Consider the following 18,618-nt stretch of genomic DNA (forward strand, 5'->3'; position numbering starts at 1 on the left):
TCCTCATTACTGGTTACTGGCCTCAAACTCCAATCCGGACCCTCTCCTCATCCTACAAGCCCCCTACGGGCCACAGAGGGCGGCGTTCTGCGACAGAGCAGGGAGCCTTCCTCTCCTGTGTGTGTTTCTTAGGTCCCCCTGAGGGGCAGGGCCACGAGCCACCACCTATGGAATCTATACCTCTAGTTCAAAGCCATTTACAAACCGAGGGCCGTGAATTCTCAGGCTGAGGGTACCAAGACAACCCCATTAGGCCACTGGACAGAGAGGCTAAGAAAGGCCCGTGATGTCATCACCTGCTGCCACCATCAGAGTGCGCTCATTATGTGCTCAAATGTGCACAGTGTCTCATTGGCTGCGGGACAAAGCAGGTGCTGCCTCCAGGGGGCGGGCAGGGTGGGGCTGGAAGGTAGCTGCGGGCCCTCCGAGCTCTACCGCAGATCCGCGACCTGTGTCTCCACAGCACCCTCAGAGATCGGGTTCCTCAAATGACTCAGAACCCAGAAAGCAAGGTTTAGAAGAATTTGTTTGAGGGTGTTTTCTTACACCACGAAAACATCTCTTGAGTAACCATCAGAACAAACTTAGAAAGAAAGAAAGAAAGAAAGAAAGAAAGAAAGAAAGAAAGAAAGAAAGAAAGAAAGAAAGAAAGAAAAAAACACGTTTAGGAAAACCAAGTTCCAGAATACAGAGGAAAAAAATAAAAGTTCACACGAAGGAGAAGTTCATTTCTGAGAAGTTTTGAAAACTGAAATGATCAACCTGTTTGAATGCGGTCAGGCAGTTCTTTCATTTGGCTGTTTGAACAGGATGAGGAGGAGAGGGGCGGCTAGAACCAAAGGGGAGCATGCGAACAATGTTTTCTGCTCTGGTCCCTGGATCTAAGCCTCTCAGGCTTACCAGACAAAAGTAACGGTCTCTAAGATCTGAAGGTCTTTCTAGATGGCAACAAAAAGCCAATGTGAGGACCTGCCCGCAGTCTCCCAGGGATCTGGGCAAGCAAGTAGGAGCTGGTGCCTTCTGGAAGCCAGAGGTGAGCTGGGAATTTTAGACCTCCTCTTTCTAAACCCCCTGCCCTTGCTGAGAGAATTATTTTCTGAGACCTGAACAATCCCCCAGAGAGTGGTGGTAGCTTTTTTTTTAAATTTTTTATTTAAAAAAAAATTTTAATGTTTTATTTATTTTTGAGACAGAGAGAGACAGAGCATGAGCAGGGGAGGGACAGAAAGAGAGGGAGACACAGAATCTGAAGCAGGCTCCAGGCTCCAAGCGGTCAGCACAGAGCCCAACGCGGGGCTCGAACTCACAAACTGGGAGATCATGACCTGAGCCGAAGTCGGATGCTTAACCGACTGAGCCACTCAGACGCCCCAAGCGGTAGCTTCTTTGTTTGGGGGCAGGTTGGAGGCCACTGAACAGCAAGTAAATGGCACTGAGATTGGTTCCTCCAGAAAACACAGATCCGTGTTATGTGTGTGTATGTGTGTGGGTGAAGCAACAGAGGGGGAAGGACACACCCTTACCTGCCTTCCCACTTTAGGAATAAATGGACACCTGCTTTTCTTTGTCTCCAACAACGGAAAGGTTACAATGGATCAGGTGTCCGATTGGGACAGAAAGGGAGAGACAGCACACAGGCCAAACGCCCCCCCCCCCAACCCTGGAAATCATCTGAAAAAGTTCTCTTTCATTTTATGGCATATTTAGCTTCAAAACCGTGAAGGGCATTCTTGGTTAGAAAACTACATATACACGAATTCCTAGAGACCTAGTGGGTATGTGAGGTGCGGGCAGCAATGAGGAATGCCAACCTTGAAAAGAACACCTGCTGAGAGCTGGGGAGGCAGCAAGGCCGGGAGCAGGGCGGGCAGGATGTCCACAGAGGCAGATATGGCAGGGACAGGTCCTCTGCAGGGGCTGCGGGCCACACGCCTGCCCCCACAGCAACTCAACAGCTCCCGGCAGCAAACCCTTCAAAACCCAGCGAGTCTCAAGGCCACGGGGGGGGGGTGGGGGTGGGGGTGGGGGGTGGGGGGGGTGGTGGGTAGAAAAGATCAAGCACATTTGAGTTTGGTCTAAGTGGAAATATCCAGCTGCTCAAACAGGCTTCACGTGGCTGGCGTGTGTGTGTGTGTGTGTGTGTGTGTGTGTGTGTGTGTGTGTGCGTGCACGTGCATGCATACACGCGCGTGCACATGCCATGACATTCCCAGGAAACTGTGCAATAGCACGTTATTTCTCCTTTCTAGAAAGTAGAAGCGGATGTGTGCGTGGGGAGAAAGGGTCATGAGTGAAACTAAAAACAGTATTTGTTGCCTATCTTAGACAGGTGCTGGTGGCAGCAGTAATAAAGATGGGGCAGATGTGGGCAGAGGGGGTTTGTTTTTTAATTGTTTAAGATCTCCCGCCAAATGCAGTCCCTGAGATGTTTGTGTGTTTTCGTTTTACGCTGGTGGGACGCCAAGTGGATTCCCTCGCTCTACTCAAGAATCCCTGTGTCCTGAACCGAACAAGGGGCTCGTTCATGGTCTCTGGCCACAGCCAGGGTGACGGGCGAGTTTCTCTTGGGTGAGAGCATTCGGCAGGCAGGCCGTGGGCCAGCTGTAGAAATCCCGAGAGGGGACAGGAAGCCTTCTCCCTGAGAAATGCCTGCCTAGACTTTGCATTTCATGTTCAAAGCGGGGCGGGGGCGGGGGGGGGGGGAGCCAGCTGCAACGGAAGGTCATGGTTTCGAGCCCCCGCCTTCCAGCGGCTGTCTGCCTCCTTTTAGCCATCAGTATAGAAATGTGTGGGTTCTCAGCCCATTTGGGTTGGAAGGTGACCCTAACCCTGCTCGGAATCATTGAGTGGCTTTGCTTGCCCTCATCTCGCAGCTTCTCTGACTTTACAGCCCACGAAAGGGAAGGTGGCCCTTGCAGCCCGTGAGCTTTGGGTGGGCCTAGTGAACCCGAATCTGCCTTCTCTGTGGGGACGCTGCCTTGGGTGTTGTAACACGCGAGGAGGGTCAAGCATCAACCGGCAGAGCGGTTCGCAGTCATTCCCACGCGGGCACGAGGGACAAAGCTGGCGGCCCACGGATGAACGAATAACCGAAGCCACCGCAAGACATCAGCGACCGCCACGGGCTCAGTCACTTACGTTTTAGAATGTTCCTCTGCTCCAATTCCTCCGCGGTCGGCCTCTGGCTCAGCCGCCTACGGAAAAAATCCAGGAAAAGTTTTTGGACCATATCATATCCTCCTTGGGTCATTAATCTCTTCAGCCCTCGTAGATGCATGAGACAGAGTGAAAGGCCGGAGGTCCCGTTCCATCCTGTGCTCTGAAAGACCGGCTCTTACTACTACCTCATCCTCAGTTCCTCAATTTCAACCCCAGGAAAGGCACCGTGCGTCACGTCATGCCAGGCTGACCCTCCTCCTTCCTCCCGTCATCGGCCCCTGCCCCGCCCTGCTCCTCTGGGGCCTCTAGGCAAGTGGACTCTTCTCTTCACAGAGGTCCCTTTCTCTCCTGTGGCCTCTGCCTTTCTTCCCCAACCCCCCAGGCTAGAGCTTGCTTCTTGCCATGTTTGTGCAGATCCAGTTAGACCATAAAGAGGGTCATGGCCCCGGGGTGATGCAAGAGAGCATGTCTTGTCTGCAAAGAACAATAGACGGTCTTCTTGTCCCCACCCGTCACCACCAGGGCCGCCTTAGACGTGGAATGACGAGCGAGCAGGAACAGAAACGACTCTCCTGTCGCCGGCACGGAACTGAGCCATAACAAGGGAACCATCACAGCAAGGGCATGAACTCTGCCACGATGCGGCAATGGAGGGCAGGGACAGACCATGGTGGCCCCACGAGGTGACAGAAGGCGCCAGAAAGTGGGAAGGGTGCCACACGGGAGAACTACAAGCTGGCACGGGCGTAAAAGATTCCAGGAATGAGTCACACAAACAGCGGGCCTCACCATCCACAGAGATGTTTGTGCGTTTTTGTTTTGAAGCTTTTGGAAGTTGGTTAACCAACCACCCGGCAAAGTTCAGCCTCCTGCTTCACCCATGGGATGAGGTGTGTGTGAGATGAGAAAACTGTAGAAGGAGTCCGAGGCTCCTCGGAGCCCTGCACTGTGACCTAAGGGGTGGAAAGGGGCGCTCTCCTGCTGCTTCTCCAAATATCGGCGACCAAGTGTCTCTAGTTGGCAAGGTGTTTACAACCACGGGATCTCCAGAGACACCCAGCGTGAAAATATAAAGTCCGTGGAGTTAGCGAGCGCAAATATCTCAAATGCAATGCTTGAGGTCACCTGTAATTCTCCTCATTGCCCTGGGCCAAGCAATGGATCCTGTGAAGCCCCAATGTCATCACCGTATATGCTACAGGTAGGGAATGGGCTTTGATACCAGAGAAAGGATTTCTGGTCAGCTGTCTGTAAAATCTACAGCACCCTGGAAACTGCTGGAAATTGTATTCCAAAGCATTTTTAAGTTTATAAGAACGTCTTCCCGTTCATTAGTCATTTTCTTTTCGAAATGCCCCATTAAGGCGCTATTTATTCCCACTGATAAGGACCAGCTGTATATATGGAAATCTGCAATATCGGAGGCTCTAAATTTGGACTCCGTAGTCTCGAAGCCTTTCCTAAAATAGCATTCTCAGACCTCCGGAGGAAACTATGTCATCGGTCTGGAATGCAGACCCCACTCGGCATGAGCTTCTTCGAAGCCCTGCCTTACCTTTCCCTTTCTCCTCCCCCAGAATCCTTGGCTCATCGGTAAGGGGTGTGCAGCCACCTTTATGGGACCACTTGCTAGAACCCAGGCTCTGAATGAAGCTAGGGCTTTGGGGTCAGTATGTTTCGAACAAGCCCCAGATTCAAGGTGGAGGTTGCATCCCAGGAGTCAGGCCAACGTTTTAGAAGCTCATGCCCAGAAGCGCCTGCAGAAAGTTCCGCCATTGGCTTATGCTGAGAAGCCCATCGATTTCTGTTGCCAGACCCGTCGCCTGGTTCTGTGCTGGCTTTTTCATTCTTGTGTTTCCTATGGGTCACATTTGGAGGGGACAAAACAATGAGTGAACTGCAACCAGAGCAAATTCTGTTAACGAGGCAGCCTTTAGTCAAAGATACATGCTCTCGAATGAGGCCCTGTATATATGTTTCATTTCCTTGAAAGGGTCTGAGAACATCGAGGCTAATCCTAGCCATAAAATGCAGCTAAGCCCTCCCGAAGGACATGTGCTATATAATTAGCTATCTTGGCTTTGAAAATGAGACTGGGGGGCGGGGGTGGAGGCCTGCGTGGCTCAGTCCGTTGAGCGTCCGACTCTTGACTGTGGCTCAGGTCGTGATCTCACGGTTCATGGGATCGAGCCGCCCCACAATGGGTTCCAGGCTGACACTGAGCACAGCCTGCTCGGGATTCTCTTCCCCTCGCTCTCGGCCCCTCCCCTGCACACGCTCTCACTCTCTCAAAAATAAATAAGCTATAAAAAAAAATGAGATTGGGGAGGAAAATGATCCTGTGGCTTTGTGAGGATAAGGCACAGAACAGCTCAGGAGGTCGAGGATCTGGGTTCTAGCCGTGGCTCGGCTCTGAACCGACTTGCTGTGGACAAGGTATTGGACTCCACTCCATTCTTTTCCCTGCAAAGAGTAAATAGCAATTTAAGAGGCTAAGGCTGATTTAATGCCTATTATGTGCAGGAATGGTTCTTAGAAGCAGCTGCCATATTCTCAGCCCCATCCAAATGTAAATTCATTTATTCATTATTTATTGAGGGCCAGTTCTGTGCTAGGTTCTGTGTTAGGCACTGGATGAGTAAAGACAGATCAAGGCCTTGCCTCTGGGGGAAACAGTCATTAATCAAATAGTCACGGGAGTAAGTATGGAATGTGACTGTGGTGAGAGCTTCCGACAGGAGGCACCGGGGCAGGGCCTCTGGCATCTGACCCGATTGGGTCGGGAGAGGGGTCCCGGGGGGGAAGTGACATCGTGCCCTAATCTGAAGAACAGAGGAAGCCAGTTTGCCGGAGTAGAGAGCAAGGGGAAGAAGGAAGGCGGGAGAGGCCGTGTGGCCCAGGGAAGCTATGTTCAGGGTTCTGATCTTTTCTCAAGGGGCCAACAGGAAGCCGCGAAGGGTTTACGTTTTAGATAAAGTGGGTCACATTTCAGCTTTACAACACATCTCCTTGGCTGTCCTATGGAGAAGGGGCTGGGGGTGGGGCGGGGGGGGGGGGCAAAAGGCAGTTGGGAAAGAGGCCCTGGGAGGCTAGTGGCCACCTGCTGGGGGAGGACGGTCACCCAGGCTGGGCTGTGGCGGCTGAGGCGCTCGCGCTTAGGAAGCCAAGTTGACAATCCACGGAGACGGAGCCTAGATGGACAGGGTGGGGAGAAGCAGGTGTGTGGGGGGGAGATCCGTCTGTCCATCTATCTTAGGTTTCGTGACGTAACACAACTGGGTGGACGGTAATGCCGTTTGCTGAGATGGGAACACTGGAAGGGAGGCGGGGCTTTGTGGAGGAGGACAGGAAGGGTGGAAGGCAGCCACGAGTTTGAGTTTGGATCTGCTGAGTCAGAATGCTTCTGTACCACCCAAGTGGCAAGGTCAAGTAGGCGGCGGTGTGCACTGAGCTCAGTGGGGAGGAGAGGTCTGGGCCACCGACAGAGACCCGTGGCTGGTCTGCACTACGGAGAATATTCGAAGCCAGGAGCATGACGGGGCATGGCCTGAGAAGGCGAGAGGCCGTGGGCCGGAACCTCACAGAATCCCACCATTTACGGTGCAGACCGAGCCAGATGAACCCGCCAGGGGTCAGAGAAGGGCAGTGCGTGAGGGCGGGAGAAGACGGAGGATGTCCCATCCCGGGAGCGAGGGGGGGATGACGCGCCCGGCCAACAGAGGGAGGTGAGGCTGGAAAGGCTGGTGAGGCTAGAAAAGCACAGGGTGCAGGCCGTTAGCAAGCTCGCCTGGCGCTCTTTTAGGGAGCGCAGGGGACGGAGGCCAGGCTGCAGCGGGTTGAGAACAGGGGGTGAGAAAACGGAGGAGTATGGGCGACTCTTCCCCAAGCCTGGCTGGACAAGAGAGGGTACAGGTGCAGGGGGCGCCAGTGAGGCTCACACCATTTCCTGGAAAGACTCCAGATGAGGTGGTGCTGGTGAGAAGCTGCCTATGGAGGGAGGGAGAGGGTTCAGCTGGTAGTGTCAGAGCCCCGAGGAGGCAGGAGGGGTTGGGGTCCGGGGACAGAGAAGGAAGGCCTTACTTCTCACATGCAGGAGGGATGGCTCTTTACCGTGACAGAGCAGGACGGGGTGTGCTGTACGTAGGAGGGTGAGTTTGGTATCAGAATTCAGGAAGTTCCCAACGGATGGCTCTCACGTACTGTGCAACACAAGTACGTTGATCAGCATAAACTATTCTCTATCCTTGACAGATCTGTCTTTGCACAGAGCCAAGTTCATAAACCAAAGGGACGATAAAGCTCCAGCTTCAGAATTCTCGCGACCAGCATCTTAGGGAAGGACCCAGGGCAGTCCGGCATGGTCCATGTAAGGCAGCCACCTGCTTGGCTCCTTTCGAGATCTACCTTGTGCAGAAAGAGTGGTTACTAGAAAGCCGGACGGCAGAGCACAATTACTGTATGAATGAAGCGGTCAGTTTTATGAGTGATCCCAAGCTGCTGACGACTCCAGAATAAGGACAGAGGTGTGGGGCGCCTGAGTGGCTCAGTCAGTTAAGCCTCCGACTCTTGGTTTCAGCTCACAGTTCGTGAGATCGAGCCCCGCGTCAGGCTCCATCCAACGCAGAGGCTGCTTGGGATTCTCTCTTTCTCCCTCTCTCTCTCTCTCTGTGTCCCTCCTCCACTCACACATTTGCTGTCTCTCAAAACAAAGAAAGAAGACGACCGAGGTGCTTTCTGAATGCGCTGTATCTTACCCCTGATTCGATGGTACAATTTAATTATATTTGATTTAAACTCCCATTAACACTTGGGATGAGCACGGGGTGCTGTATGGAAACCAATTTGACAATAAATGTCATATTAAAAAAAAAATAAACACATTAACTTTAAAAAGTCGTTCCTGACTAGGTATTCAGACACGGCCATTTATATGCTAGACGGTAAGAGAAACATTCTTGGGAGTTAAACTTTTATATAAAGTGAACTATCCAAAAGTAGAAGTTTAAAATGTGTGCGCAAGTGACCTGTTTAAATCGCTTTGCTGTTACATGTGTGGCCCTGGTTTACAAGACAGCTCTGACCTGCAAAATTGTCTGCACTCCTCAGATGATTTCTTCTTTACCACGGTCCACAGCGAAACGATCTGCATTGGCCGCAAACCGAAAAGTCACGGAGTTCCTGTTTAAATGCCACACGCCATCAATGGCCACATGCCAGCCCCCTATCTAAGCCTTCTATTTAAGAATGGATTTTGTGTATTATCAGTGCGAGAGACTCTATGCTGGTGACCACAAGAAACAACCAAATGAACGAAGGCTCTTCTTTCTGCGTGAAAAGACTGTGAAAAACAAACAAGCCCGAAGCTCATGGCAACGTGGGATTTGCCTCGGAATAAGGGGACGCTAGAGAATGAAGTGTCCAGACGCTTTAAATGTATGCAGAGCAGGGGAGGCTGTCTCCCCAGAGAAGTGACGAAACCCCGGTAGGTTGGGCTGCTCTGGCTCTCGATGGGGACAGGGATTTGTTCTGCCGCATGGAGCTAGTGAGCCAGCTGCTGGCATCAGAACGGCAAGGTCAAGGCTCTCATTACCATGTGCAACTGCTTATTGTTTGGATGGCTCTGATTTTTTTTTAAATTTTTAATGTTTATTTTTGACACAGAGGGGGAGGGGGAGGGGGAGAGGGAGAGGGAGAGGGAGAGGGAGAGGGAGGGAGAGGGAGTGAGAGTGAGAGTGAGAGAGTGAGAGAGTGAGAGAGTGAGAGAGTGAGAGAGTGAGAGAGTGAGAGAGAGAGAGAGAGAGAGAGAGAGACAAAATCCGAAGCAGGCTCCAAGCTCTGAGCCATCAGCACAGAGCCCAATGCAGGGCTTGAACTCACAGACTGCGAGATCGTGACCTGGTGACCTGAGCTGAAGTTGATCTGACCGAGCCACCCAGGTGCCCCGAGGGCCTTGTTTTTTTAAAGTTGGCATCTCTGATGCTCTATCTGCATTTCGGGGGGGAAAAAGAAAAGCAGAAACTTTGGTCTTTGGCATCTCAGGCCCAGGGGGAGGGAACTGCCCTTCCGAACAGAGGGGAAGAGAAAATGATCGGGAAGGACTTGGGTTTCCCAACTGGTGCCCCGGATGGGAAATGGAGCGAGTGGAGACAGACAGGCATGATGGGGCCAGGGAAGGGGGAGAAGCACTGAAGTATGGCCCCTCCTTTGGAATCTTTCCAGAGAACACGTCCGTTCCCTGTGGGCTGGGCGTCTGTCTGGCCTTGGTCACTGCTACACCCCCAGTTCTTAGGAGACCACGGCCAACATAATAGGTGCTCATTTAGTACTTACTTAGCCGCACATGCTCATAGGATGATCCCATCAACACTCAAGACTTCACTTGGCATCTACATGCTGATGACTCTGCCGTCTATACCTCCAGTAGTAGTTTTGAGTTCCAGATGGCCTTTCTAATTCATACTCCTATAGGTGGTCAAACTCACGAGGTCCAAAACGAATTAATCCATCTTTCCCTTCTGTCCTCATGGTTTTGCGTCCCCTCCCCCACACCCCATCCTGGTGAAGTGCCCCGGCCAGGAAACTAGGAATTGTCTTCGCTTGGCTTCACCCTCAACAGCCAGTCCACCACCAGGTCCAAATGGTCCCCCGTCCCAGCCCACCACAGCCACCTCAAGGAAGTAGGCCACCAGCACCTCTCCTGGTTGCTATGGCCCGTCCAACTCGGGTCCTCTTTCCCCGGGGAAACACGGTCACCCCACTCCCTACTTGAGAACTACACATGCCCGCCCAGTGCCTGCAGTGGGGAGTCAAAACACCAGGTCCTATGAGAGTCTTCCTGATCTGGCCACTTGCCAAGAACCCCGCCACCCCATCCTTCGGACAGAACTGTGTTTTCCTGGTTTCCTCTCGATATGCATGCCCTTCCTTACAGCTAAGCATTTCTCTTTGGCTAACTGATGCTAATCCCCAAGATCACAGCTTCAATCTTACACTTCACTTACTCTGGTCACTACTAACCTTTCGGTGAAGGCGCCTCGACAGGGTGTGACAACAGTCCTGGATCTCCCTCGTGCTGGTGCTTGGCCCCAGGGCTTGAGCTCCGCGAGGCTGGGCCGCCCTGCACCCTCACCACCCGGGGCCGCTGCATAGGGCCCCACACTTGGGCTCTAATGCCCTTCTGCCATTTTGAAATTTTCAGCAATTAAAAAAAAAATACTTATTTTGAGAGACAGTGTGAGCAGGGGAGGGGCAGAGAGAGAGGGAGAGAAAGAATTCCAAGCAGGCTCTGCACTGTCAGCTCAGATCCCGACGCCGGGCTCGATCCCATAAACCATGAGATCATGACCTGAGCCGAAATCAAGAGTCGGACGTGTAACCGACTGAGCCACCCAGGCGCCCCTGACATTTTCAGTAATTTTTGAATGAGGAGCCCTTCCTTGGCTCACCATGGCATGCACAATGCCGACACTGAGTCTGGTGACTGGATATACTCTACACTTGGGAAATCAGTAAGTGAACGCTGCCCCATGACTGTCTCTTGTCTGTAGCCTTTCCCTCTCTTCTAGTTCTTTCCCGAGGCCCAGCACGTGTGTTTTCCATTAGAAACAACACAGATTCCCCTCCTGGCACCCTGCTCCTCCCCCAGGGAGTCTCCATCTCCAGCCCGCTCTGGGCTTCCAGACCTTTCCAAAGAGTGGTCCAAGCGTGAGGGGACACTAAGTCATCACCATCAGTCCACACCATTCTATCGCCCTGGTTCTCCACCCGGACGGTTTTGCCTCCGGGGTACTTCCGGCCACATCTGCGGGCACTCGGGTTGTCACGACCTGGGAGGCCCATGTTGGCATCTAGCTCGGGGTCCTACCGTGCACACGCCTACCCCTCACAACGCAAAACCAGCCGGGGCCGAGCGACGACGGCGACGAGGTTCAGAAACCCTGGTCTCCCGAATCAGGAAAGAGCTCTTGTCCAGGTCCCTGAGGATGGATCTCCCAGATCCAGTGGCCTTTACGGAGCCCTCATTTGACCGGACCTTTCTCTACCACACGGCACCTCTAGTGAATGGCTACTTCTCGAAGCTCTTTCTCTGCTGGGTTTTCGAGGGCTCTCACTTCTCTGTCCACACCCCTAGCTCCTGCGCCTCAGCAGGTTTCTGGGGAGAGCCCCAGAAGTGGCCTCTCCTGGGGGTGGCTTCAGAAACACCACCATGTGTGCCAGTGACGAGCGTGGGTCTGTCACCTAACAGGCGGGGGGACCTCGGAGGAGCCGGACTTCTCTCCACGCCTCAGCCTTTCGTGCCTGCGTGGCCTCCTCGGAGCCTCCCAGCAGATCTAACGGCTCCCCCTGCTGGGCTCCCCCCGTCCGGATCCTGGCCTCACCCCTATCCACCCACTGACGCGACCACCTTTTCAAGTACACGGGGAATCCTTCGCGGGCACAAATGATGTCTTATTTATCTCTGTGTTTCTAGACTTAGTGCAGCTCCTGGCACACGGGAGGGGCTCCACAGATCTTGGGTGATTCAATTAATGAATAATAATCCGTCCCGGGAGTTGTGCGTCGTACGTTGAGGTGCCCCTACCACTGAAGAGGTTCCTCTGGGCAAAGTGAACAGCAATTCCGCTTTTATGCCTTAGAACTACGCCCTGCTACCCCTTCTGTCGATCACTGCTCTATGCACCCAACTCCTTCCAGGAATTTCAGTCAATGATTTTCAATTTTCTTCTTCTTCCTCACTCCCCTCAAGCTACTCACAGGTAGCCTGCCTACAGCACGGGAAAGAGCCCAGAGAGGAGAAAATGGACTGGGGTCCAGAGCCTGCCTCCTGGCCTGCCTCCAACGTTAACCAGAAGGGCACGTCGTGTCGCAGTACCTCTGCGCCGAGTTTCGCTGTCTGACAAGTGGCCATAACCACAAGCCAGCCTGCTGGCCACCCAGGGGGGCCGAGAGGCCCGGGTGAGAATGGGAGGCAAACGTCCCTTTTAAAAGTAACTATAAACCATAACATTTTGTTTTTGGTAACTTGAGAAACGTCTCTGACCTCAAGCAGATACACAGGTCTCTCTCAAGAAAGACGGGCGGGCACCTGGGTAGCTCAGTCGGTTCAGCGTCCAACTCTTGATTTCGACTCAGGTCATGATCTCACGGTTTGTGAGTCTGAGTCCCGCACCGGGCTCTGTGCTGACGGTGTGGAAACTGCTTGGAATTCTACTGCCCCCCTCTCAGCCCTCCACTCCCCTGCTGCTCAGTTTCTCTCTCTCTCTCTCTCTCTAAATAAACTCTCAGAAAAAAAGAAAAAAAAGAAAGAAAAAATGTTTTTGGCTTTACCCCCCTGGAGGCTGTGGCCCCAGTGTGAGGCCCCACGGCTAAGCTCAGGTATTGTGAGTTGCAAACCAGAGAACTGATTGTGTGGAGTTGAATTCAGGTTGGAAAAGACAAGGGCTTTTGCTACACATCAAACCCGTTTGATAAGAAAGAGTTACAAAAACTGACGGCCTAGGGACGCCTAGCTGGCTCAGTCAGTAGAGCATGAGACTCTTGATCTCGGGGTTGTGAGTTTGAGCCCCATGGTGGGTGCAGAGGTTACTGAAAAAAATAAACATCTTCAAAAACAAACAAAGACCCAAGAGCCTCCACAGCGAATGCTTTCGGTATTATTGGCATGTTCAGGCATAAACCCAATGTTAGCAATCAGGAAGATTTCACTTTTGAAAGGGTGTCTGAGTTGTTTACAAGAGAAATTAAGACCGTTAATGGAGTCAACCAGAGACTATGCTCATTTCAACATGGCCTTCTCTACGGGAAGAGTCAATCAAAACAAATCCTGAGACAATATGATATCAAAAGATAAGGAATGTGGAAATGAAAACAAGTCCACGATTCCACCACGTTGAAGTGACTAAGGCGATCCGGTCACCTTTAGCTTCATCTTATCTGTCCATCATCTATCCATCCATCTGTCATGCATCAGTGAGTCGATCTGACTGTCCATCCGTTACGTACCAGACATTGGTCTAGGCCTTCCATTAGCTAGCCTGAGAAGCAGTCTACCGCTTTCTTGGTCTTTATGGAAGGTGCAGCAGTAATCTACGTGAACTACACCAAAAACCAGGCTCATCTCATTAGTCACCGCTGGTTGTTTGACAGAAATGGCCAGCAGCTCTGTGTTGAGGATTCTGATGCCTGCCCGCATCTTCATTATTAGTCCTGCTGTATATAAATCTTCCCCAGGTTATCGTAATTCGTGAACCATACGTTTCCTGGTGGAAAGATGGATGGAGAGCTTCCTGTTTGAGACACTGAGGAAAACCAGTGGAGAAGGAGACACCTGCTTTGTCACACATATCCACTCTGGTGGATCAAGAGAATGTGAGATAATAGTACCTTTATTAGATAATCATCGTGCCATTTCTCTTTAAAGGTAGAGGCTCAACATGGGTACGGTGCTCCAACCAAGAGGAATAAGCCAAGAAAAACAATCAGATGACATACATACAATAGTCCCATGTCATACAAACATATAATCTCCCATCTTTACAAATTATCCCAACGGTTTCTGGGAGTCCCCACTTAGTTTTTTTTTTTTTTTTTAAGGTTTAGTTTTGAGAGAGAGAGACAGAGCATGAGCCAGGAAGGGGCAGAGAGAGAGGGAGACACAGAATCTGAAGCAGGCTCTAGGCTCTGAGCTGTCAGCACAAATCCCGATGCAGGGCTCGAGCTCAGGAACCATGAGATCATGACCTGAGCCGAAGTTGGATGTTTAAACAACTGTGCCACCCAGGTGAACCCTGTTTTTGTTTTTTTATTATTAATCCAGGTTTCTGGTTTCTTTAAAAAAATTTTTTTTAAAGTTTATTTTGCGAGAGAGAGAGAGAGAGAGAGAGAGAGAGAAAGTATGCAAGCAGGGGAGGAGCAGAGTGAGAGAGAGACAGAGAATCCCAAGCAGGCTCCACACTGCCTGCACAGAGCCCAATGTGGGGCTCCAACTCACAAACTACAAGATCATGACCTGAGCCGAAACCAAGAGTCAGACGCTTAACCGACTCAGCCACCCAGGTACCACCCCCGCGCTTAGTTTTTAACATGTCCTGCCATTATCAGATAGCATCGGCCACTTTCACGCCTTAACCCCTTCACCGATGGCTTTTGCCTTCACTGCTGGAAAAGCCACCTGGCAATACCTGGTCACTTTACCGCCAGTGGCTGCCTCCCCAGCGTGCGGGCACGGATGTTCATGCCAATGGAGCTGATCTCATGCAAGAAAGCTGACCTCTGGTGGACTCAGGACACGTCCACCAAACTTGTCCACAACCGTCCGAGTCTCCGCAAAGACCTGATTTAGGCTCAAGCAGGAACTTCAAGTATACATGGGCGTCTACAGAGTCTTTTCTGAACTTGAGCCTTCCCCAGGCATCTCTAGACTTACTGTTCTTAATCCTTTAAAGAATATTGCTTTTGATGGACACAGAACTCTGGGGCAAGGACGACGGGTGGTTCCAATGAAAAGAGGAAGCTCTGGGTGTCACTGTTGAATGACAGTCACGGACGGTATCATGGATAGGGTGACGTACACAGCCCAGACCATAGGAGAATGGCCTAAAAGTATACATCTAATTTATTCACCTACTCATTCATCCATTCATTCAAAAAATGTTATGGTCCCAAATTTCCCCAATGCCTCTGCTTTGCTGGGTCTCAATAAACAGCAGGCGGGATCCCTGATTTACTTTCCGAAGGAAGGCAAGGGATGAAAAGTTGGACGTAGGCCCTGCACGGTCTCTTCCCATCTGGACTCCTTCTAGGAGCTGCAGACTATGTACAGCTCCTGACTTTTTCACATTCACCCCCAACGGGCCAATCTCTCAGGGCCATTAGTGCTCAACAAGGAGAGGTCCGAGGGGACGTGAGGCCCCGGCCTCCTTTGGAGACTAACTCTCTTTGCCCAGCGTGGCTGGAGGCCAGTTTCTTCCCACAGCCTCCCACAAGCTTTTATTTCTAGAGAAAATAACAACTCAGGCTCAGCTGAGATCCCAGGCTGTTTAGAAACCCAGAGATGAGGACACAAAAACCCCAAAGAGTCTCAGATGCCGGGTGGAGGGGGTTTTGGTGAGAGGGGGACAGAGGATGTGAACTGGGCTCTGTGCTGACAGCAGAGGGCCTGATGCGGGGCTCAAACCCGCAGACCACCAGATGATGACCGGAGCTAAAGTTGGAAGCTCAACCTGCTGAGCCACCCAGGTGCCCCTTTCACTCCTTAATTTTAAATGTAAAACTGGCTTTTTTCAATGTTTATTTGGAGAGAGAGTGAGCTAACTTGGGGGAGGGGCAGAGAAAGAGGGAGAGAGAGAATCCCAAGCAGGCTCCGTGCTGTCAACACAGAGCCCAACATGGGGCTAGAGCTCACCAACCATGAGATCATGACCTGATCCGAAATCAAGAGTTGGGACAGTCAACCGACTGAACCACCCAGGTGCCCCAAATGTAAAGCTTCATCAAATGTATGTTTTTTGTTTTTTGTTTTTTTTTTGAGAAACAGCGTGAGCAGGGGAGGGGCAGAGAGAGAGAGAGGGAGACAGAATCCGAAGCAGGCTCCAGGCTCTGAGCTGTCAGTACAGAGCCCAACGTGGGGCTCGAACCCATGAACCATGAGATCGTGACCTGAGCCGGAGTCAGACGCTTAACTGACTGAGCCATCCAGGTGCCTCTCAAATGTAGTTATTCTCATGAAACTGTAAGTGCTTTCCTGTGGCATGATCATCTTTCATAAAACGTATCTTTCTGTATATGTGATGTAACAGACCAGATCCCTTCCTCCTCAATCCCCACCCCCACCCCCCACCCTTTTTCTTTCTGGCAGCATGGATTTTAGGAATGTCTAAACAATCTGGACTTGCATTTTTGCATTCTTTGGCAACCTTTTTGTTAATTCTAAAAGGATCACGAAAGATGAATGGGAAGGGTTGACCTGTCCGGGAAAGGATCTATTTAATGGGAACGGGGAAAACGGACTGATAGGGACACTTCGAATACATTTTACCTTGATTATACAGGAAACAGAAATGATTTCTCCCTACTTTCTTTTGGCCTTATCCACCCAATGCTCTGGGAGACCCTTGTGAGAAGAGGCTGTCTCTCCTTAAATGTATTCCCCAAAAGGCGACCGGGAACTTAGAGCACGTAGCTACCAAAGGACTCTTAGTTCCCAGCGTGGTGAATGAGAGCCCACGTTCTTGTCCCTCCCTCTGGTTTTCTGCTTGACGTCCTCACGTTCTGGTCGCATGAGGTACACGGCCCACACAGCCCCTTACTCTCCCACGTGTGCACTTCGACAGTGGCCCCCCGGGCACAGGCAGGCAGCGTCTCAGGGCTGCAAGGCCCAGTATGAGCCCAGAGAAAACTGGGCAGATTCCATGAGCGGCCCTGGGCCGTGACGGTCACGTCCTTCCCAGGACCACCAGCAAAACCAGCTCCCGAGGTGTCAGAGGGCCCCCTCCGTCCTGAAGGAAATGGCTCACTGTGGAACATTCCCTCGGTCAGGAGCGGTCTCCTCCTCCGGGAGAGCACCCCGACCAACACGTCTCTCACCGGGGAACACCGTGAGGCTGAGCCTTGCCTGAAAGCAGGATCCCACCCACGGGGGGACGCTCGGCCTCTCAGAGCCCCGGAAGGCCTCCTTCTGGGCCTTCACGGGTGGTGGGGGGAGGGATGGGGGACCATCAACCACAGCAGAGCACTGGGTCCTTCTCAGCACCCCACGTCCCCAGTCAGAACACGGGCTCTCCCGACATGGGCACACGTGGCGGGGGGGGGGGGTGCGTGTGTTAAGTACATGTTTTCATCACACAGTAAGTGTCCTACAGAGGTTCTGTCGGGCTCTGGTCACCTCAATCTTATTTTTTAAATTCTTCGAAAGTTTATTTGAGAGCGAGAGAAAGCGCGCCCACGGGCCAGTGGGGGAGGGGCGGAGGGAGAGAGAGGGAGGGAGAGAATCCCAAGCAGGCTCAGCACAGAGCCTGACGCAGGGCTTGAACTCACCAACCGTGAGATCACGACTTGAGCCGAAACCGAGAGTCGGATGCTTAACCAGCCGAGCCACCCAGGCGCCCCCGGTCACCTCAGTTTTACACACATCCCGCGTGTCTGTGGTTCCGAGGCTTGCTGGAACCTTCCAGGAGGAACCTGGAACCTCCGTCGCAACCTGTCTTCCCGTCTGTGCGAGGCTGGGTCTAGGTGTCCCCTGGATCTCCCGTCCCGAGGTTGGCGCTCAAGGAACCAGGTGCCAGTACTGGATGTCTCCTCCTTGTGTCCCTCCTCCTGGCACATTCGTACCTCTTCCTGGGGCCGGAATCCAGCTCCCGCAGCAAAAACAAGACGACCCTCCTATCACTCCTGCTGAAACTCCCTTCCCAGCTGGGCCTGCTGGGCATGGCGTGTGGCCCCTCCTTTCTTGAGGACAACACACATCTTCTGCTACACCGATTCCCTCTCTCATCTGTCTGTACAGCCCACCCCTCCTCTGCTGGCCAAGGGCTTGGCCGTGCCGCTTCTGATGGCACCCGGTTGCCCTGGAAGCAGCTTTTCTAGTCGCTCAGGTAATAAAGCGAATTTAAAAACAGTGCACTACATCCCTGGTATAATCTGTGAAGCAATACGGGGCTTCAGATTTGGGCTAAGTAAGCAAAAGCAAATGGAACCATTCTGATTATAGAAACTAGTACAGGGAACAGAACCCTCTCTGCGTGAAGATAAAGTTTCTCCCCGTAACGGGGAGATTTTAAGCTGATGCGCTTCGTAAATGTCAATCTGCAGGAGGCAAGGCCACCTTCTCCAAACGTCCTCTGTCTAGATCCTTTAATGAGTCATTTCTTTCTTCTTCGGAGGGCCAGGCAGTAAATACTTCAAGGTTGGTGGGCCATGTGATCTCTGTCACTACCACTCTACTCTGTCACTATACCAGGGAAAAGCCATTGAGTTCCATCCAAGTGGGATGTCCCAACAGGCCGGATGTGGCCCTCACGCTCTAGCTCGCGGCCCCTGCCACAGGGTGTCACCCGCTCCTGAAAACCGTGCCCAGCGCAGTGGAACCCCAAGACGTGTCACAGCACACACAACACGAATGGTTTTGGTTCCTCAATGCAAAATGGAAGGGTTCTTCTCTAGTCACGTGCTGTGTGGTTCTTACTCCCGTAAAAAGAGGCAATATGCCGGGTCCCCGACACACGAGACCGCGAACCTGAACACAACAATGCTCTCCTCCTCGTCACGGCCATCACAGATCAAATATCTGGCAGACGTCCTGTCTCCCAGGCATCACCTCCCCTGCAGTGTTTTTTTTTTTATGCCAACTGTCCCCATGCTATGCTCTTATCCTCCTCCCTCGGGGCTTCCGGGCTCCTGTCCCTTTCTCATGCGTTGGCCCATCTGGGGGTTCAGTCTCGATGGCTCCACAGTTGGAGGAGA

At 52.2% G+C, this 18,618-nt stretch overlaps 1 protein-coding gene and 1 long non-coding RNA gene across 10 annotated transcripts in view; one reads left to right on the forward strand and one right to left on the reverse strand.

The window, feature by feature from the left end:
- The window catches only part of PHACTR1 (phosphatase and actin regulator 1), a 561,384-nt gene that overhangs the window by 13,679 nt on the left and 529,087 nt on the right, over positions 1-18,618 (reverse strand). For all 9 annotated transcript variants that reach the window (XM_053904899.1, XM_053904898.1, XM_053904896.1 and 6 more), the window contains one exon: positions 3,139-3,194. In XM_053904899.1, coding sequence (XP_053760874.1) covers positions 3,139-3,194 — 56 coding nt within the window. The remainder of the gene's footprint in view (positions 1-3,138; positions 3,195-18,618) is intronic.
- LOC128777715 (uncharacterized) lies at positions 593-8,770 on the forward strand. Its single transcript, XR_008423044.1, has 2 exons — positions 593-1,033; positions 8,425-8,770. It is a non-coding gene; the product is annotated as an uncharacterized LOC128777715 (long non-coding RNA).

Source organism: Panthera pardus, unplaced genomic scaffold (genome assembly GCF_024362965.1).
Source record: "Panthera pardus isolate Hobbes unplaced genomic scaffold, ASM2436296v1 HiC_scaffold_17, whole genome shotgun sequence".
Taxonomy (NCBI): Eukaryota; Metazoa; Chordata; class Mammalia; order Carnivora; family Felidae; genus Panthera; species Panthera pardus.